Raw genomic sequence first — 22,267 nt, forward strand, 5'->3', positions numbered from 1 at the left:
AGAGTCCAATTTAAGTTTTTGCAGAAGTAAATGCAATATAGCAAGCAAAACACTGGAATGGTAGATTTGCAGTGGAAGAATGTGCAAAGTAGAGATAGAAATAATGGGGTGCAAAGGAGCAAAATAAATAAATAAATATAGTAGGGGGAGAGGTAGTTGTTTGGGCTAAATTATAGATGGGCTATGTACAGGTGCAGTAATCTGTGAGCTGCTCTGACAGCTGGTGCTTAAAGCTAGTGAGGGAGATAAGTATTTCCAGTTTCAGAGATTTTTGTAGTTCGTTCTAGTCATTGGCAGCAGAGAACTGGAAGGAGAGGCAGCTAAAGGAAGAATTGGTTTTGGGGGTGACCAGAGAGATATACCTGTTGGAGCGCGTGCTACAGGTGGGTGCTGCTATGGTGACCAGCAAGCTGAGATAAGGGGGGACTTTACCTAGCAGGGTCTTGTAGATGACCTGGAGCCAGTGGGTTTGGCGACGAGTATGAAGCGAGGGCCAGCCAACAAGAGCATACAGGTCGCAGTGGTGGGTAGTATATGGGGCTTTGGTGACAAAACGGATGGCACTGTGATAGACTGCATCCAATTTATTGGAGGCTATTTTGTAAATGACATCGCCGAAATCAAGGATTAGTAGGATGGTCAGTTTTACAAGGGTATGTTTGGTAGCATGAGTGAAGGATGCTTTGTTGCGAAATAGGAAGCCAATTCTATATTTAACTTTGTATTGGAGATGTTTGATGTGAGTCTGGAAGGAGAGTTTACAGTCTAACCAGACACCTAGGTATTTGTAGTTGTCCACATATTCAAAGTCAGAACCGTCCAGAGTAGTGATGATGGATGGGCGGGCAGGTGCAGGCAGCGATCGGTTGAAGAGCATGCATTTAGTTTTACTTGTATTTAAGAGCAATTGGAGGCCACGGAAGGAGAGTTGTATGGCATTGAAGCTCGTCTGGAGGGTTGTTAACACAGTGTCCAAAATGTTGTCTGAAAATGTTGTAGTTAGGGATGAAGATTTCAGAATTTTTGGTGGTCTTCCTAAGCCAGGATTCAGACACGGCTAGAACATCCGGGTTGGCAGAGTGTGCTAAAGCAGTGAATAAAACAAACTTAGGGAGGAGGCTTCTAATGTTAACATGCATGAAACCAAGGCTATTACGGTTACAGAAGTCATCAAAAGAGAGCGCCTGGGGAATAGGAGTGGAGCTGTGTCCTTTTATTGTTCCCAACACAAGGTGCACCTGACTATTTAATCAGCTTCTTGATGTGCCACACCTGTCATCACCTGTCATCACTGTCATCACCTCTACATCACCAGAGGAACAGAGGAGGAGTAGGATAAGGGTACGGCTAAAAGCTATGAGAATTAGTCGTCTAGAACATCCAGAACAGGGGGCGATAAAATAGCTTCAAGGTATAATGTACAGACAAAGGTATGGTAAGATGTGAATACAGTGGAGGTAAACCTAGGTATTGAGTGATGATGAGAGAGATATTGTCTCTAGAAACATCATTGAATCCAGGTGATGTCATCGCATGTGTGGGTGGGAGTATCTGGAGGATCAGCATTTATGGGTTTGATTATAGGCTCAAAATGGCCAGAAACAAATAACTTTCTTCTGAAACTCGTCAGTCTATTCTTGTTCTGAGAAATGAAGGCTATTCCATGAGAGAAATTGCCAAGAAACTGAAGATCTCGTACAACGCTGTGTACTACTCCCTTCACAGAACAGCGCAAACTGGCTCTAACCAGAATAGAAAGAGGAGTAGGAGGCCCCGGTGCACAACTGAGCAAGAGGACAAGTACATCAGTGTCTAGTCTGAGAAACAGACGCCTCACAAGTCCTCAACTGGCAGCATCATTAAATTAGTACCAGTCTCAACGTCATCAGTGAAGAGGCGACTCCATCGATATACAAAATCTCATTCATACCACTGAACAAAAACATAAACCCAACATGTAAAGTGTTGGTCCCATGTTTCATGAGCTGAAATAAAATATCCAAGAAATGTTTCATACGCACAAAAAGCGTATTTTTCTCAAATGTTGTTCACAAATTTGTTTACATCCCTATTAGTGAGTATTTGTCCTTTGCCAAGAGAATCCATCCACCTGACAGGTGTGGCACATCAAGAAGCTGATTAAATAGTCAGGTGCACCTTGTGGTGGGCAGGCATAAGCTACGGAGAATGAACACAATTGCATTTTATCGATTTCATTTTGAATGCACAGAGATACTGTGATGAGATCCTGAGGCCCAGGATTGTCGTGCCATTCATCCGCCGCCATCACCTCATGTTTCAGTATGATAATGCACGGCCCCATGTCGAAAGGATCTATACACAATTCCTGGAATTGTGAAAATGTCCCAGTTCTTCCATGGCCTGCATACTCACCAGACATGTCTCAAATTGAGTATGTTTGGGATGCTCTGGATTGACGTGTACGACAGCGTGTTCCAGTTCCCGACAATATCCAGCAACTTTGCAACAGCCTGATCAAACTCTATGCGAAGGAGATGTGTCGCTACATTAGGCAAATGGTGGTCATACAAGATACTGACTGGTTTTCTGATCCACTTCCCAACTTTTTTAGAGGTATCTGTGACCAACAGATGCATATCTGTATTCCCATTCATGTGAAATCCATAGATTAGGGCCTAATGAATTTATTCAGACCCCTTGACTTTTTCCACATTTTGTTATGTTACAGCCTTATTCTAAAATTGGGGAAGGGTACCAGAAATGTCTGCAGCAATGAAGGCTCCAAAGAACACATTGGCATTCGTAAATGGAAGAAGTTTGGAACTGCCAAGACTCTTCATAGACTCTTCCAAACTGAGCAGTCGGGGGGGGAATGGTCAGGGAGGTGACCAAGAACCCAATGGTCACTCTAACAGAGCAACAGAGTTCCTCTGTGGAGATGGAAGAACCTTCCAGAAGGACAACCATCTAAGCAGCACTCCACCAATCAGGCCTTTATTGTAGAGTGGCCAGACAGAAGCCACTCCTCAGTAAAAGGCACATGACAGCCCGCTTGGAGTTTGCCAAAAGGAACCTAAAAACTCTCAGACCATGAGAAACAAGATTATCTGGTCTGATGAAACCAAGATTGAACTCTTTGGTCTGAACGCAATCATTGGAAAATAAAATTGATGATCTACGATTAAGATTATCCTATCAACGGGACATTAAAAACTGTAATATCTTATGTTTCACAAGTCGTGGCTGAGCGATGACACGGATAATATAGAGCTCACTCAACGTCAACAAACTAAGGAGATGATTGTGGACTTCAGGAAACAGCAGAGGGAACACCCCCCTATCCACATCGATGGAACAGTAGTGGAGAGGGTAGCAAGTTTTAAGTTCCTCGGCATACACATCACAGACAAACTGAATTGGTCCACTCACACAGACAGCATCGTGAAGAAGGCGCAGCAGGGCCTCTTCAACCTCAGGAGGCTGAAGAAATTCGGCTTGTCACCAAAAGCACTCACAAACTTCTACAGATGCACAATCGAGAGCATCCTGGCGGGCTGTATCACGGCAACTGCTCCGCCCTCAACCGTAAGGCTCTCCAGAGGGTAGTGAGGTCTGCACAACGCATCACCGGGGGCAAACTACCTGCCCTCCAGGACACCTACACCACCCGATGTTACAGGAAGGCCATAAAGATCATCAAGGACATCAACCACCCGAGCCACTGCCTGTTCACCCCGCTATCATCCAGAAGGCGAGGTCAGTACAGGTGCATCAAAGCAGGGACCGAGAGACTGAAAAACAGCTTCTATCTCAAGGCCATCAGACTGTTAAACAGCCACCACTAACATTGAGTGGCTGCTGCCAACACACTGACAATGACACTGACTCAACTCCAGCCACTTTAATAATGGGAATTGGTGGGAAATGATGTAAATATAGCACTAGCCACTTTAAACAATGCTACCTTATATAATGTTACTTACCCTACATTATTCATCTCATATGCATACGTATATACTGTACTCTATATCATCGACTGCATCCTTATGTAATACATGTATCACTAGCCACTTGAACTATGCCACTTTGTTTACATACTCATCTCATATGTATATACTGTACTCAATATCATCTACTGTATCTTGTCTATGCTGCTCTGTACCATCACTCATTCATATATCCTTATGTACATATTCTTTATCCCCTTACACTGTGTATAAGACAGTAGTTTTGGAATTGTTAGTTAGATTACTTGTTGGTTATTACTGCATTGTCGGAACTAGAAGCACAAGCATTTCGCTACACTCGCATTAACATCTGCTAACCATGTGTATGTGACAAATAAAATTTGATTTGATTTGATTTGATTTGATTTTCAATGCACCGACAGAACAGAGAAGCTACGTCTGGTAAGACTAGGGGTGTGTTTGTGTGTGTCTTTTTGTCAATAACAGCTTGTGCGTAATGTCTAATATTAAAGAAGTCTTGAGGTATTGCTCACCTGGGGTAGAGTACCTTATGATAAGCTGTGGACCACACTATCTACCAAGAGAGTTCTCATCTATATTATTCGTAGCCGTCAATTTACCACCACAGACCGATGCTGGCACTAAGACCGCACTCAACCAAATCTATAAGGCCATAAGCATACAAAAAAATGCTCACTCAGAAGTGGCGCTCCTAGTGGCCAGGGACTGTAAATGCAGGCCAACTTAAATCAGTTTTACCAAATTTCTACCAGCATGTCACATGTGCAACCAGAGGAAAAAACTCGAGGCCACCTTTACTCCACACACAGATATGCATACAAAGATCTCCCCTGCCCTCCATTTGGCAAATCTGACCATAATTCTATCCTCCTGATTCCTGCTTACAAGCAAAAACTAAAGCAGGAAGTACCAATGCGGAAGTGGTCAGATGATGCTGATGCTACGCTACAGGATTGTTTTGCTAGCATAGTCTGGAATATGTTCCGGGATTCATCCAACGGAATTGAGGAGTATACCACCTCAGTCATCGGCTTCATCAATAAGTGCATCGACGACGTCGTCCCCACAGTGATCGTACGTACATATTCCAACCAGAAGCCATGGATTACAGGCAACATCCACATCGAGATAAAGGTTAGAGCTTCCGCTTTCAAGGAGCGGGACACTAATCCGGACGCGTATAAGAAATCCCGCTATGCCCTTAGACGAACCATCAAACAAGCAAAGTATCAATACAGGATTAAAATTGAATCCTACTACACCAGCTCTGACGCTCGTTGGATGTGGAAGGGCTTGAAAACTATTACGGACTACAAAGGGAAACCCAAGCTGCCCAGTGACGTGAGCCTTCCAGATGAGCTAAATGCCTTTAATGCTCGCTTCGAGACAAGCAACACTAAAGCATGCACGAGAGCACCAGCTGTGCTGGATGACTGTGTGATAACGCTTTCCGTAGCCGATGTGAGCAAGACCTTTAAACAGGTCAACATTCACAAAGCCACAGGGCCAGATGGATTACCAGGACGTGTACTTAAAGCATGCCCGGACCAACTGGCAAGTGTCTTCACTGACATTTCCAACCTCTCCCTGACTGAGTCTGTAATACCTGTTTCAAGCAGACCACCATAGTCCCTGTGCTCAAGGAAGCGAAAGTAACTTGCCTAAATGATTACCGCCCCGTAGCACTCATGTTGGCAGCCATAAAGTGCTTTGAAAGGCTGGTCATGGCTCACATCAACAGCATCCTCTTGGATACCCTAGACCCACTCCAATTCGCATACCACCCCAACAAATCCATAGATGACGCAATCTCAATCGCACTCCACACTGCCCTTTCCCACCTGGACAAAAGGAACACCTATGTGAGAATGCTGTTCATTGACTACAGCTCAGCATTCAACACCATAGTGCCCATGAAGCTTATCACTAAGCTAAGGACCCTGGGACTTAGCAACTCTGCAACTGGACCCTGGACTTCCTGACGGGCCACCCCCAGGTCGTAAGGGTAGGCAACAACACGTCTGCCACGGAGATCCTCAACACTGGGGCCCCTCAGGGGTGTGTACTTAGTCCCCTCCTGTACTCCCTGTTCACCCACGACTGCGTGGCCAAACACGACTCCAACACCATCATTAAGTTTGCTGACGACGAACAGTGGTATGCCTGAACACCGTCAATGATGAGACAGCCTATAGAGAGGAGGTCAGAGAACTGGCAGTGTGGTGCCAGAACAACAACCTCTCCCTCAACGTGAGCAAGACAAAGGAGCTGATCTTGGACTACAGGAAAAGGTTGGCCGAACAGGCCCCCAATAACATCAAAGGGGCTGTAGTGGAGCGTGTCGAGAGTTTCAAGTTCCTTGGTGTCAACATCACCAGCGATCTATCATGGTCCAAACACACCAAGACAGTGGTGACGAGGGCACGACAAAACCTTTTCCCCCTCAGGAGACTGAAAAGATTTTACATGTGTCCCCAGATCCTCAAAAAGTTCTACAGCTGCACCATCGAGAGCATCCTGACCGGTTGCATCACTGCCTGGTATGGAAACTGCTTGGCATCTGACCCTAAGGACAGAGGTTAGTGCGCACAGCCCAGTACATCACTGGGGCCAAGCTTCCTGCAATCTAGGACCTATACAATAGGCAGTGTCAGAGGAAAGCCCATAAAATTGTCAGAGACTCCAGTCACCTAAGTCATAGACTGTTTTCTCTGCTACTGCATGGCAAGAGGTACCGGAGCGCCACGTCTTGGATCAAAAGGCTCCTTAACAGCTTCTACCCCCAAGCCATAAGACTGCTGAACAACTAATCAAATGGCCACGTGACTATTACATTGACCCCTCCCCCTCACACCCCCATTTGTTTTATACACTACTGCTACTCGCTGTTTATTATCTATGCATAGTCACTTCACCCCTACCTACATGTACACATTACCTCTAATCTGCACCCCCGCACACTGACTCGGTACCTGTACCTGTATATAGCCTCATTATTGTTATGTCATTGTGTTACTTTTTTTTTTTTACCTTAGTTTATTTGGGAAATATTCTCTTAACTCTTCTTGAACTGCACTGTTGGTCAAGGGCTTGTAAGTAATCATTTCATGGTAAGGTCTACACTTGTTGTATTTGGCACATGTCACAAATAAAGTTTGATTTGATTTTTGAACTAAGTACTGAGTAAAGGGTCTGAATAATTATGAAAATGGAATATTTCCATTTATTAAAAAACAGTTTTTGCTTTGCCATTATGGGGTATTGTGTTTAGATTGATGAGGGAAAAAACAATTTAATCAAATGTAGAATAAAGCTGTAACCTAACAAAATGTGGAAAAATACTTTCGGAGTACTTTGTGAAGGCACTGTATGACCTTTGACACCTAGGGTATGAGAATAACCTTTATAAATGGCTTTAAAAAGGGAACCCTGATACATTTTGAACTTTGCTTGACAAGCGGTTCTGAAAGGTCATGAAATTACCTTTCACATTATAGCTAAAATAACCAACTTTGAAAGCACTAACTACAACTATTGTTTAAAAATCACCCATATTGTGCCATTGACATAAGATTGTTAGCAGATAGAGGCACCAAATTGCACACTCACAGCTAGAACATGGATTTGTAGATACAGGGCCATCACAGGATTCACGAATTAACCCCACAGAAGCCATTTTCCAATATGGCCTCCAAACAACTCAATGGGATCTTATTGGATCAGTTTCGCATGACCATACATGTATGAAATATAACTGCAGTATGCCCCACAATATCTTGAAAGGTTCGTAGCGATGTAGAATACACAACCAAATGAGCCAGGTGTGCCAGATATATACATATGTTAAAATATTTTTTTAAATGTGCCCAAAAAGCTGTCAGAATCACTGATTTCTGATTATGTTTTGATCCTTAATTGCAATATTTAATCTTCAAACATTTAAAATGGATTCATATGTGTAAATATTCATGGGTGTGGGCTGATTAAAATGATATACAATGCTATCCTATTAACTGTTTTCATTAGGAGGACTATAAGAGAACTATAAGTGTCTCAGCTGAAAATGTAATGTCATGTTTGATTAACTGAAACAAAGATTTAACCTACTGTGAAATATGTACTCACTAATTTGGGAAATACTGTATGTCCAAAAACAGTTGTATACAATTTCAGAGCAGATGAAGAGCCACTTTCAAAACACATTGGGCTAATTCAGCCCAAAACTTAGTTCACAAATCATTCAAAGAAACCTAACAGACTTTTGGATGTAGACTCCGACCCATTTCGGCTCACACCCACTCAGAGGACAGGGACAGGTACGAGTCTACGAGGGCAGAGTAATAATAGCTGGAGAGAAGAGAGATGTTCCTTCCCCAAGGATATAAATTATTCACAGAAAATGGGAAAAATAATAGCGACATAAAAGCCCATCCATTCATAACTTGCAAGGACAAAATGGACTGAACAGCTGTAAGGCTATGGTATTTCACATGCCCGCCTTGCAATGCAGATGACACATTCTTTGGATTAAATTTGTCAGAGATGCTGACAACGATACCCCCCACACAGAGCAAATGTGTTCACATACCCACGGGGGTGTGACAGAGGGACAGGAACCATCGCTAAACTTACATAAACCAAACAAAGAACAAGCCAAGATGCTTTGATTTAACAAAGCAAGACTTGGTTAACAGCTTGTCCTAAGAGAGGCCTATTTAATATCTTATGTCTTGTCTCTTGTTTGCTGTATATCCTCGGACTTCAAACACTACTTTTTTTTATATACATCTTGATTGATATCACTGAGAATTCGTTTTCAAGGCATTTTAGAAACCTAGACTCTTTGTTGTGCCATTATTCTGGACGGAACAAACATTTCTGTTACATGAATAACATGATAGTGTCTAACTTCACCTCAAATTTAACCAGACCGGAGCACAGACTGAAAAAAAGACTGAGCAAAGCCTGAACAGCCTGTGATATTGTGCCCAGGTCAGGGGTTATGGGAAAAGAGTTGCTCTTTGTTCTGATGACACGTCTCTCTCTATGCTCCATAGTCTCTCTCTCTATCTACGCTCTATAGGCTCTCTGAGAGAGGTATTGTGCGTTTGGGTCTAGTGTGCAGGCTAAGGCTGTGAGTGAGGCTCAGCTCTCTGAGTAGAAACTTCCTCACAACAGCCTAACTACCAATACTGAGGATTCTGAAGTGGCTGTGTCCCTGCTTTAGACTAGATTATTAATTAAGGAATTCATATGATTTATAATTGTTCAGTGCACAGGTGTATTACATCACATCTTGCCAAGGCCATGAAAGCCACATACAGTTTGCACATTATACCAGACCACCAGTAAAGCAAAACCACTTCAAAGTAATCTGAGTTTGTTGTTTCTTTAGGCCTACTTCATGAGGCAGCATCTCAACCTATGGTAAGCCTATTCATATTGTGGTAGTGGGATGCATTCATGGCAGTATTCTATAGCTTCCACCTGAGTGAGTGGGATGTCTTTGTTATGTCAAAGAGATTCATTGTAGTCTCGACTGAGTCTTGAGTCTGTTGGTGGATATGTTAAATAGGGAGTGTAATCTATGTGATGTGTCAGCCCCCAGAGCTCTCAATTCTCAGCGAACTGGGCGTGCCTTGCAAGACCCAGGCTCTGATGGGTTACAACAGATGAACTTAGCTCATGAGCATCTACAAGTTATATTCTTCAAGAATTAATGGGTTTACAAAAGTATGTATACAAAAGTATTTGGACACCCTGTTAAATTAGTAGATTTGTCTATTTCAGCCACACTGTTGCTGACAGGTGTATAAAATTGAGCACACAGCCATGCAATCTCCATAGACAAACACTGGCAGTAGAATGGCCTTACTGAAGAGCTCAGTGACTTTCAATGTGGCATCATCATAGGATGCCACTTTTCCAATAAGTCAGTTGGTCAAATTTCTGCCCTGGTAGAGCTGCCCCAGTCAACTGTAAGTGCTGTTATTGTGACGAGGAAACTTCTAAGGGCAACAATGGCTCAGCCAATAAGTGGTAGGCTACACAAGCTCACAGAATGGGACCGCCGAGTGCTGATGTGCATAGCATGTAAAAATCGTCTGTTCTCTGTTGCAACACTCACCGCCAAGTTCCAAACTGCCTCTGGAAGCAACGTCAGCACGAGAACTGTTCGTCGGGAGCATCATGAAATAGGTTACCATGGCCGAGCAGCCGCACACAAGCCTAAAATCACCATGAGCAATACCAAGTATCGGCTGGAGTGGTGTAAAGCTCGCCGCCATTGGACTCTGGAGCAGTGGAAATGCATTCTCTGTATTGATGAATCATGCTTCACCGTTTGGAAGTCCGCCGGACAAATCTGTGTTTGGCGGATGCCCAGAGAACGCTATCTGCCCGAGTGCATAGTGCTGACTGTAAAGTTTGGTGGAGGAGAAATAATGGTCTGGGGCTGTTTTTCATTAGTTCCAGTGAAGGGAAATCTTAACGCTACAGCACACAATGAGATTCTAGACTATTTCTGTGCTTCCAACTATGTGGTAACAGTTTGGGAAAGGCTCTTTCCTGTTTCAGCATGACAATGCCCCCATGTACAAAGTGAGGTCCATACAGAAATGGTTTGTCAAGACACTGTGGAAGAACTTGACTGTCCTGCAAAGATCCCTGACCTCAACCTCATCGAATACTTTTGGGATGAACTGGAACGCCGACTGCGAGCTAGGCCTAATCGCCCAACATCAGTGCCCGACCTCACTAATGCTCTTGTGGCTGAATGGAGGCAAGTTCCTACAGCAATGTTCCAACATCTAGTGGAAAGCCTTCCCAGAAGAGTGGAGGGTGTTATAGCCGCAAAAAGGGGGGGGGGGATAACTCCATATTAATGCCCATGATTTTGGAATAAGATGTTTGGTGAGCAGGTGTCCACATATATTTGGTAATTTATTGTATCATTCATTTTAAGTCTAAAAATCAATGTATCAATTACAGATTTCCCTTTAAGCAAGGACAATTAGTTCATGTTAATAATCAATTAAAATAAACGCCATACGTTCATTATTATCCAAAAATGAATGTAGCAGCAATTGCGGATTGCCCCATTAATAATTAATAGGCTTTTATCAGAAGCTTTCAATAAAAACTCATAAGTGCAAGTATACCATATTATTATACATCTTGTGCTATTAAATTGATTATCTGTTATTTCAAATAAAAATACATTGTAATAGGCTCGTTCTTCTCTTTCATAATGTTAATTAACCAGATCAATTAATGTTTTACTGAATGCCTAAATCTTGCTTCCCAGAAGATTAGAATAAGAGGAGATATTACAGTATTCTCGCTTCAGTTACGAGCGTCGTTTCCATTAGGCTGCGCTTGCTTGTATGATGGAGGCGTGAGCAACGACAAAGACGCGAGGGAAACATGGGCGAGAGGGAGAGAAAGAGGAGGGAGATACAGTGAACGTTCGTCTGGCTAGGGGGAGGGGGAGAGGGAGGGGGGAGCTTGCAAGCGCTTGTGTGACTCACAGATGGGGTGGTAGCAGTCTAGAAGGAGAATGCGTGGACCGCACGGTGCGATTGGGAAATAAACCCACAGACGCCACTACATGCCTTCTCTTTAGGGTAGTATGAGATGAATTGGCGAGAGGGTCGCGGACGGTGCCACCAGAATCGTGCAGCCGCCTGGCATTAATGACAAACAAGGGAGCTATTCGAGCGCACAACACAACAAACACCAACCGCAGAGGAATGTGTATAACTCTATCCGACTCGAATCAAGCCACCCAGAAAATAACATAGTCTCAGATCCGTTGGACCTCCTTCGTCGTTGTTATAAAACAGGAAAACGGATTACAGAACCAAACATTTGAGAATTTTGGGCTTGTTGGAGCGTTTCTTTTGTCAGGCGAGACCCGAAAAACTTCTACAATGGCTCTGGTCATGGAGCCTGTGAGCAAGTGGAGTTCGAGTCAAGTGGTGGACTGGATGAAAGGTACGCCACGGTTTCAAGATGTGCATTAGATGTTGCCAATCAACCTGCACACAAAATGCTGGGAAATATATATTCTCTGGACTCAAGTATAACGGCACCAAATGCGCCTAACACTGATCAATTAACAGTGCGAGGCTAGTGCCATCATTGGCGACTAGGTGAAACAAAAGCACCTGCTGGACCTCAGAAATAATGTATTAAATCATAATGGCAACAAATTGATCATCTATTCTATTATTTACTATAATGGGCTCTCTATACCACTAATGGAATTCAAATTTCAATTGAAATGTGGGCTGTGGAATTGGCAGTGATATACACTTGGACCTGAGAAAATGTCAAAGCACTGGTGGATGAGTTGGTTTATTGGTAATTGAAAGAGTTCTGTATGGAGGCAGTCTTTGCCTTTTAAATAGCATTTCAGATCGGTCTGAATATTGGCATTATGGGAGAAATGATCCACTGAAATGAAGGCATTGGGATGAATGACACTGAAGGGATAAAACTATTTACAGTAAAACCTGTAGGTATTTGAAGTGAAGCAGTTGATGGTTCCGAATATGCAGAATATAATTAATGGAACAAACTGAAATGTCTATAAGATAGACACTAATGTATTTCATTTCTGTGGTTGTGGAGCTGAGATAGTTGTTTGATTCTCTGAGTCCCATCTAAGTGAAAGTCAAAGATGGACTCTAGAGAATATATTACTAATAGCTATTACATCATCACTCTGGGGTGGATCTAGTGCATATACCAAATACATCAATTATTTATTAACTACATCCAAAAATACTATTTCAGATCTGCAACACAGGTGGTGGTAATAATGCAGTAATAACTATATCGTAGATGAAGAAGATAAGATGGATGTGGTGCTACTTCGGGTGATTCATATGAGAGGTGTATTGTGTGTGAGGCAATGGATGAAGGTTGGCAGTAGGCCCATGTTGCTTTGGAGAGATGCTTGACCTGATGGTGGTAGTGCCCTATGTGCTTTTGAGCCACTGTGGCCTGCGGTAACTGCAGTTGGTAAGCCTATCTTTAACACTCACTAGGCTCCCTGGGCCCAGAACCTGTGGCTGGGCCAGCTCTCTGAGATCCAAGCTCAATTTCTTTCAGTCAACATCACCTTCCCACTGGGCACACACTGGTTGAATCAACGTTGTTTCCACGTCATTTCAATAAAATTAAGTTGTACCAATGTGGAATAGATGTTGAATTGACTTCTGTGCCCGGTGGGTCTCCATCTCTTCCAATATGGAATCTCTTTCTCTTCTCTCCATCAGCTCTGAATATCATCATTATTGTCCTTTTACTGTCTCTTCTGTCATTTCCTCTTTCTCTTCCATTACATCCCTCTAATCCTCCTGTTCCTCTTGTCTTTCCAGGCAAAAACACACACACACACACACACACACACACACACACACACACACACCCACACACACACACACACACACACACACTGACGCCTTGACTACTATGTACTCTTGTACTGAAGTCATGAACTACTTTGTGTCTGATCCCAGCAGTCAGGCACTAGTGTGCCTGTCTCAGTCAGCCAGCTGAGCTGTTGTGTACGTTTGGAGATTGACTGAATCTTTGAGTGAGTGTGTTTTCAGGCAGTGGAGGCGTGAATAAGTAAATGAACAAGTGGTTGGAGCATCACTGAGAGGTTAGAATCCTCCACATGAGTACTCTGCTCAGCAGAGACAAACAACACATTACACAGTAATAACGACATATATGAAAACAGACATACACAGGCATGTGATACACACAAAACACATTACAGTAACACACAATTAATGTAAACAATAACATAGAATGGACAGAAAACATACCCTCTCTCACCCCCCGAATATGCATGCCTTTTGGCCTACATTATCTAAACACGTCTGAGAAGTGTATTAAGTGTTGCCGCTCCACTTAATTCTAAACTGGAGTCAGTAGTTCATACAATTCATATTGGAAGAAGAGGATGGGAGGTGAAAAACATCTATTTGAGGTGGCGTGTGTGTGTGTGTGTGTGTGTGTGTGTGTGTGTGTGTGTGTGTGTGTGTGTGTGTGTGTGCGTGCGTGCGTGTGTGTGTGCGTGTGCGTGTGTGTGCGTGTGTGTGTGTGTGTGTGTGTGTGTGTTTTTTGCCTGGAAAGACAAGAGGAACAGGAGGATTAGAGGGATGTTATGGAAGAGAAAGAGGAAATGGCAGAAGAGACAGTAAAAGGACAATAATGATGATATTCAGAGCTGATGGAGAGAAGATATTGCATATTGGAAGAGAAGGAGAGGAGATGAGGACTGGAAGAAACTGAGCTTGGATCTCAGAGAGCGGGCCCTACAGTGGCCCAGCCACATCTGATGAGTGGAGCTGAGACAAGTTTTAGGCCCAGAGTCTAGTAATGGGGATGTGAAGTGAGGGATGTAGGAAGATGCCACAGTCACAAAGGAAAGGAAATGGAGTTTGTGTGATCTTGTCTCGGATCCATTCATATACTCCCCGTCGCAAGGGTCCACAGCATCTCCACCTCATCATTAACATTCAGAGGTTCCATTATTAGCATAGGGCTCAGTGATGTCACCTGAGGCCAAATAGGAGCACCCAGTGACCTTCCCATAATGCCACTCTCTGCATCCTCCTGGCACTGTCCAAGCTCTCTACTCTCTCAGCACCTACAAAGACTTCTCCACTGAGAAACCCCTCCACTTATTTTAAATGAAGGGTGAACTGTGCATTGTGCACATATCATTTATTTACCCATGTATTGCATTTTAAACCAGGGGTTGGAACGTTCTGAACAGAACCACTATTGTTTTTGTTTCGTTCCACTCTTCCGACCAGCAAATAAAGTTCTGAACCGGTTTTAACCCTCAAAAAGTACCTGTTTATATCATTCCTTTCTGTTCCTTTTTTAACCTGTGAAATATATATATATATTACAATTAGCTCATTAAATGACTTCACCAACCAATGCAGATAGAGCAGGCAAGCTACTTGATTACATGCGTGATGGACAGACAAGTGTAGCCTATGGTGCAAGATGCCACTGAAAAATGCCTGGAATGTAAAATAATGTTATTAACTGGTTCCCATGGTTTTAAAATAATGTTTCTGTTCTAGAACAGTATGGATAACTTTTGTTCCTTGAAAATGTTTGGTCTTTTCCAGTTTTCTGTTCCGTTCCCTGAACCGGTTCCAGCCCCTGGTTTAGAAAGCTGCAAGTACTTGGCTAATGTTCAAGCTAAGGGTTTTATGAAAATATATATTTTTTATCTTAAATTTGTTATTTTCACACAAACACCTGCCATAAATTTGTGCTAAAGGCAATTACTGAGATGATTGTCAAGATAGCGAAGCTGTAATGCACTGCCCTAGCAGAATCATGTCGAAAATTGGACCAATTTCCTCACTTGTGTTGGATAACATTGCATGCATTTGATGTTTGAATATTATTATGTGATTAAAAAACATGAGCTGGTGCACACCCAGAAAAATGTGTTTGTGTGGAGGTCCTGACTTATGGCGAATAAACTTTAAACTATCAAAATAAAGAAAGTCACACTGGCCCTGAGGAAGGCACAGTGATGCTGAAACGTTGGTAAATACCCATTACATTGCTGGTTTATACATGGAGTGGGCAACTTTCTTTATTTTGATAGTTTATTGAATATTATTATGTGCCATATGTTGGGTAAGTGAGTGTATGTATAGACTATAGAGTATGTGTGTACACATTTACAGCATGTTTCTCTGGTTAAAGTGTGTTTATCGTCTTACACTTTGAGTGTGTGTGTGTGTGTGTTTTGATCTGACTGGCTGGCACCCTGCCCATGTCTCTTGACATTGATAAATGATGTAGATTAGCATAGTGCCCCTCCCCTACAAAGCCAACACAATAATGTATCACAGCACTAAACACAACTTACTCACCGCAGCCTCAATTGCTAGCAGATTAATAGTCTCTTAATCAGATCTCTCATCTCATCTCTCTCTGTGTCTCTCTGTGTGCTCTTCCCAGTCAGGGTGGCTGTCTGTCTCATCCATTGGTCTCATCACAAAGAATAGCTCTGTTTGTTTAGGGAGGCCAGGCCAGTTGATTAAGGGGGAATTTCTCTGCAAAGTGGGGGGAAGGCTCTATGCAAAGTGGGGTAAAGCAAGGCTAGTTTGTTATAGAAGGGTTGCTCTGCCCATTTAGAATGACAAAGCCCATCTCTGAATTGAGGTGTAATACAGGTGTTTAAAGGACAAATACGTATTTGTCCTTTAGAACAGATTACTGTGTTTATGTAGGGAGATAGCTCTGTTATCTGGCGAGGCACAGCATTCATACTTTAGACAATGTCCCTGCTTGTTTTGGTGGGAAGACGTTAGAAGGGTCTTTTCTTTCTCTCTACCTTTTCACTTACATGTTTAGTTACAGTATTGTTGGCTTGTTGTCTTGCAGGAGCCACTACTCCAAACCCCACTGCATGGTTTCTATAGCAACATGGGGATTTCTTCATTGACAAATGCTTCTTGATTAACTGGGTAAATAGGCTGATTTGTTAAGGCCTTAAATTGTATGCAAAGCCATGGAACTCTCCTCTTTCTGCTTCTCCACAATTTCTCTGCCAGCTGAACTTGAGCCGAATGCTTCATTAGGTCCAGGCCAGAGAACACACTGAGATTGAATCAAAAGGAGGAGATGAGGGCTCCACAGCCTTCTTTGTGGGAGGCTGACCGAGGGAGGAGAAAGGGGAGAGGGAGTGTGGGATGAGAGTGGATGAAGGAGAGATTGAGAAACACTGAGACTGAGAGAGATGAGGAAAATTGTATATGTGTGTTTAAACATGTATATGTGTGTTTACGTGTGTGTGTGTTTATATGTATATCGGTATCTTTCGGTAGCCAATGTGAGGACAATGTCAACATCCATGAAGAGCGGGGGGCGTTTCCATGACAACATCAAGCTCTGCCAACTAGGTCTGCCCCTATTTGAGGCAACGGTCCTTGAGATGAGATCCATGATGTGTGTGTGTGTGTGTGTATGTGTGTGTGTGAGACAGCAGTGTGTGTCAGTGCTGGAGCGAATGTGTGTGTCTCCGTGAGTGTTGAGTCCAGATTGAGACAGTGACAGATAGCGTTTGTACAGCTGTGAATGAAAGCTTTCAGAGATAATGACAGAGATGGTGCTATCGCTGTGTTTGCATGCCAGTGGGATAGGAGGATCAGTTTGAACAGCTCCTCTGTTCAAACTGGGGAGGGAAGGACGGAAGGAGGGAAGGACGGAAGGAGGGAAGGATGGAAGGATGGTACTGTGTTTCAAGTGGGTTTAGTGTGGGGCTAAATGTTTACTCATGAATGACCTGTGCCAACTGTTGGTTATGAGTGGGCTGTAAGTGTGTAGTAAATGTGAGAGTGTTTGAATGTGTCATGATCTTAATAAAGATATTATACTTTTTGTGTAGTTCTTTGTGTGGAAAGAACTACACAATAATAGTAGGACGGTTGTATGTAATGGTATGCGTAGGGGTTATGCGTATGTAATGGTATGTGGAAAGGGTTGGTTGTTTGTGGGTTTTACATACCACTGTAATTTGTTGGACATGTGTGGAGGTCTGTGTGACGTGGTTGATTAAAGCTTGGTGAGTCTGTGTGTGTATATCTGTTCAGCGATGCCCAGAAAGGCACTATGTTCATCTCTGAGATCTATGTTTGTCCATTTTCGTTAAACCAAGCACTGGCACACACTCACAGGCTGCAGTTTCAAAGCCCAGAAATGAGAGACACAAACACACACACAGTCAGAGATAGAGAGAAAGAGTGGGGGGAGAGACAAGGTGGAGCGATAGAGTCACTGTAAACCCCTCTGGACTGCAGAGCTGACAAGAGAAAGTTTCTTCACACTGCCCCGACCAGATAACATAACATCTTCACACACGATATTTAGAGTGATGCCTTTGAGGGACTGAGGTCGTTGGAGCTTACATTTGAAACACACTGCCTGCATTGGTCTTGGTAATAATCTGGATAGATTGAGTTGATACCAAGATTACTGTTACTTAAATGATATTATGTTGTCTCTCAAAACAATATGCTAAATATGCTATTTCTCAATTATACATGAATCAGTACTTTTATAAAGCAGTAGCAGATAGCAACAGAGAGGAGTAAGCCAATACAAATCTGTTTATCTGAACATATCCCTATGTAATGAGACTTTTCACCGTGTCATTTCCTCCTCTCCCTCCAGGGCTGGATGACTGTCTGCTGCAGTACATTAAGACGTTTGAGAGAGAGAAGGTGGGAGGAGACCAGCTGCTTCGTATCACCCACCAGGAGCTGGAGGAACTGGGGGTCACCCGCATCGGACACCAGGAGCTCATCCTGGAGGTTGTGGACCTACTCTGTGCCCTGGTGAGTCCTCCATCCCTTTCACTCAGTCATTTCATTCCCCTCCAGATCAGGGGTCTTCAACCTGTTGTTACCAAACTTTTTTTCCCACATCTTGTCTTATCATCAGGTGAATGATAATGGCAAGGCGAAGTAATCAACATTTATTTTTAAAATGAATAGATATGGTAAATCGTTTTTCACTATTTTGACCTCCCCACATTATAATTGGAAGATGAAGTGTAAACTCTCAACTGCCTATTAGCTAGAAAGTTAAAAAATAGCAGCTAAAAAATAGCAGCTGTTTAGAGCTAAAATAGCAGCTGTTTAACTGGTTAAACAAAGGTTAGCCATGTTTTTGCAAAAAATGATTTACCAAGTCAAGAAAGCTTACCACCAACCAGTAGCATTTGCCACACTAGTAAGCTATTCGCGGGGTCTTTTTCAAAGTCTATGTCAGATACTCCAGTGATTGTAATTTGCTCAATATTAGGAGTTGAGAATCATTGAGGACTGATGAACCCACCAAAGAGTGTGAATCAAGTCAGGAAGTCAGAGAACCATCCTTAGACCAACTCAAAAAGTCTAGGTCTAGGCTTAATCTGTGTCCGGGAAACCAACCCCTTATTTTTTGGCCACAGTGAAGACCCCTTTCTGGAGAGGTCAGACAGGCAGCTGGCGTAGGGCTCAACTGTAAGAGTCTTTACAGTTTAGGAGTGAAGTGCTGGGATATGTTTAAGTATTTCTGTGCTGACAGCATTTCAGACTCTTGTTCCATCTTGTATGTTTTGTTTGTCTGACGTCTGTGTCCATTTTAGGACATTCTATCATTCAATATTCCCTTTAGGTTGGATTTTCTTTCTGATTTATTGATAATTAGTTGTTGACATATTCACATTTGGCTAATATCTGTTTTAGGCTGACAAGTGTTGTGACAGATCAGGTAATTGCCCTGTTTGTCAGTTAATTTCCCTTGTTCCACCTGTATGCCGGAGGGATAGTTACTCACAGAAAATAAACATTGATAATCTCTGATAATCCCCTGGACTAATTTTCCATTCTCTCTGCCACCCCATACTGTACAGACACAATCACACCACCCCAAACACACAACACAATCACACCAGCTTCTAGGGTGGTTTGGGTGGGTGTGACACATGGACGATAAAGAACGATGACCAACAGAAGATAATAGATATAGAGAAAGAGGGGGAGATAGAGGATGAGAGAGAAGAGAGAGGATCCGAGTAAAGATTGAGTGGGTGAGATTGATGGGAATAAAGGGAAACGAGTGAGGCGGGATATCTATTTAACTAACTATTTAGCAGCCTTATGGCTTGGGGGCAGAAGCTGTTCAGGTTCCTGTTGGTTCCAGACTTGGTGACTTGGTACCATTTGCCAAGCGGTAGTAGAGAGAACAGTCTATGACTTGGGTGGCTGGAGTCTTTGACAATTTTTAGGGCCTTCCTCTGACACGGCCTTGTACAGAGATCCTGGATGGCAGGGAGCTCGGCCCTAGTAATGTAGTGGGCCATACACACTGCCCTCTGTAGCGCCTTGCAGTCGGATGCCAAGCAGTTGCCATACCCATCAGTGATGCAGCCAGTCAAGAAGCAGTTGTATATGGTTTAAATGGTGCAGTTGTAGAACTTTTTGAGGATCTGAGGGCCCATGCTGAATCTTTTCAGCCTCCTGAGGGGGATGAGGCATTGTCTTGCCCTCTTCACGACTGTGTTGGTGAGTGGACCATGATAATTCCTTAGTGATGTGGACACAGAGGAACTTGAAGCTCTCAACCTGCTCCACTACAGCCCCATCAATGTGCATGAGGGTGTGTTCGGTTCTCTGTTTCCTGTAGTCCACCATCAGCTCCTTTGTCTTGCTGATGTTGTGGGAGAGGTTGTTGTCCTGACACCACACTGCCAGGTCTCTGAACTCCCTGTAGGCTGTCTCATATACTGTTCTCTCTACTACCACATGGCAAGCGGTACAGATGCACCAAATCTGGAACTAACAGGACCCTGAACAGCTTCTACTCCCAAGCCATACGACTGCTAAATAGTTAGTTAAATAGATAACAAATACAGTTGAAGTCAGAAGTTTACATACACCTGAGCCAAATACATTTAAACTCAGTTTCACAATTCCTGACTTTTAATCCTAGTAAATATTCCCTGTCTTAGGTCAGACAGGATCACCACTTTATTTTCAGAATGTGAAATGTCAGAATAACAGTAGAGAATGATTTATTTCAGCTGTTATTTCTTTCATCACATTCCCAGTGGGTTAGAAGTTTACATACACTCAATTAGTATTTGGTTGCATTTCCTTTAAATTGTTTAACTTGGGTCAAACGTTTCGGGTAGCCTTCCACAAGCTTCCCACAATAAGTTGGGTGAATTTTGGCCCATTCCTCCTGACAGAGCTGGTGTCACTGAGTCAGGTTTGTAGGACTCCTTGCTCGCACTCGCTCTTTCAGTTCTGCCCACAGATTTTCTATAGGGCATTGTGAAGGCCACTCTAATACCTTGACTTTGTTGTCCTTAAGCAATTTTGCCACAACTTTGGAAGTATGCTTGTGGTCATTGTCCATTTGGAAGACCCATTTGTGACCAAGCTTTAACTTCTTGACTTATGTCTTGAGATGTTGCTTCAATATATCCACATAATTTCCCTTCCTCATGATGCCATCTATTTTGTGAAGTGCACCAGTCCCTCCTGCAGGTTATGCATATATAGGACTCGTTTTACTGTGGATATAGATACTTTTGTACCTGTTTCCTCCAGCATCTTCACAAGGTCCTTTGCTCTTGTTCTGGGATTGATTTGCACTTTTCGCACCAAAGTACATTCATCTCTAGGAGACAGAATGCGTCTCCTTACTGAGTGGTATGATGGCTGCGTCGTGCCATGGTGTTTATACTTGCGTACTATTGTTTGTACAGATGAACGTGGTACCTTCAGGCATTTGGAAATTGCTACCAAGGATGAACCAGACTTGTGGAAGTCTACAATTTATTTTCTGAGGTCAGGGCTGATTTCTTTAGATTTTTCCATGACATCAAGCAAAGAGGCACTGAGTTTGAAGGTAGGCCTTGAAATACATCCACAGGTACACCTTCAATTGACTCAAATTATGTCAATTAGCCTATCAGAACCTTCTAAAGCCATGACATAATTTTCTGGAATTTTCCAAGCTGTTTAAAGGCACAGTCAATTTAGTGTATGTAAACTTCTGACCTACTGGAATTGTGATACAGTGAATTATAAGTGAAATAATCTGTCTGTAAACAATTGTTGGAAAAAATTACTTGTAGATGTCCTAACAGACTTGCCAAAACTATAGTTTGTTAACATGAAATGTGTTGAGTGGTTGAAAAACTAGTTTTAATGACTCCAACCTAAGTGTATGTAAACTTCCATAGTCAACTCTAGTTACCCGGGCTATTTTCATTGACCTTTTTTGCACAAACTCTTCTGACTCATCACATACGCTGCTGTTACTGTTTATTATGCACTGTGTACAAAACATTAGGAACATGACATAGACTGACCAGGTGAATCAGGTGAAATCTATGATCCCTTACTGATGTCACATGTTAAATCCACTTCAATCAGTGTAGATGAAGGGGAGGAGACAGGTTAAAGAAGGATTTTTAAGCCTTGAGACATGGATTGTGCATGTGTGCCATTCAGAGGGTGAATGGGCAAGACAAAATATTTAAGTGCCTTTGATCGGGATATGGTACTGTAGTAGGTGCCAGGCGCCCCGGTTTGTGTCAAGAATTGCAACACTGCTGTGTTTTTTACACTCAACAATTTCCTGTATGTATGAAGAATGGTCCACCACCCAAAGGACATACAGCCAACTTGACACGTGTGAGAAGCATTGGAGTCAACATGGGCCAGCATCCATGTGGAACGCTT

At 42.9% G+C, this 22,267-nt stretch overlaps 1 protein-coding gene across 1 annotated transcript in view; it reads left to right on the forward strand.

Moving 5' to 3' along the window:
- Nucleotides 1-11,501: 11,501 nt before the first annotated feature.
- Nucleotides 11,502-22,267, forward strand: part of LOC112228640 (connector enhancer of kinase suppressor of ras 2-like) — a 49,109-nt gene continuing 38,343 nt past the window's right edge. The window contains exons 1-2 of the mRNA XM_024394125.2: nt 11,502-11,966; nt 18,201-18,364. Coding sequence (XP_024249893.2) covers nt 11,903-11,966; nt 18,201-18,364 — 228 coding nt within the window. The 5' untranslated portion in view covers nt 11,502-11,902. The remainder of the gene's footprint in view (nt 11,967-18,200; nt 18,365-22,267) is intronic.

This window comes from Oncorhynchus tshawytscha, linkage group LG30 (assembly GCF_018296145.1).
Source record: "Oncorhynchus tshawytscha isolate Ot180627B linkage group LG30, Otsh_v2.0, whole genome shotgun sequence".
NCBI classification, from domain to species: Eukaryota; Metazoa; Chordata; class Actinopteri; order Salmoniformes; family Salmonidae; genus Oncorhynchus; species Oncorhynchus tshawytscha.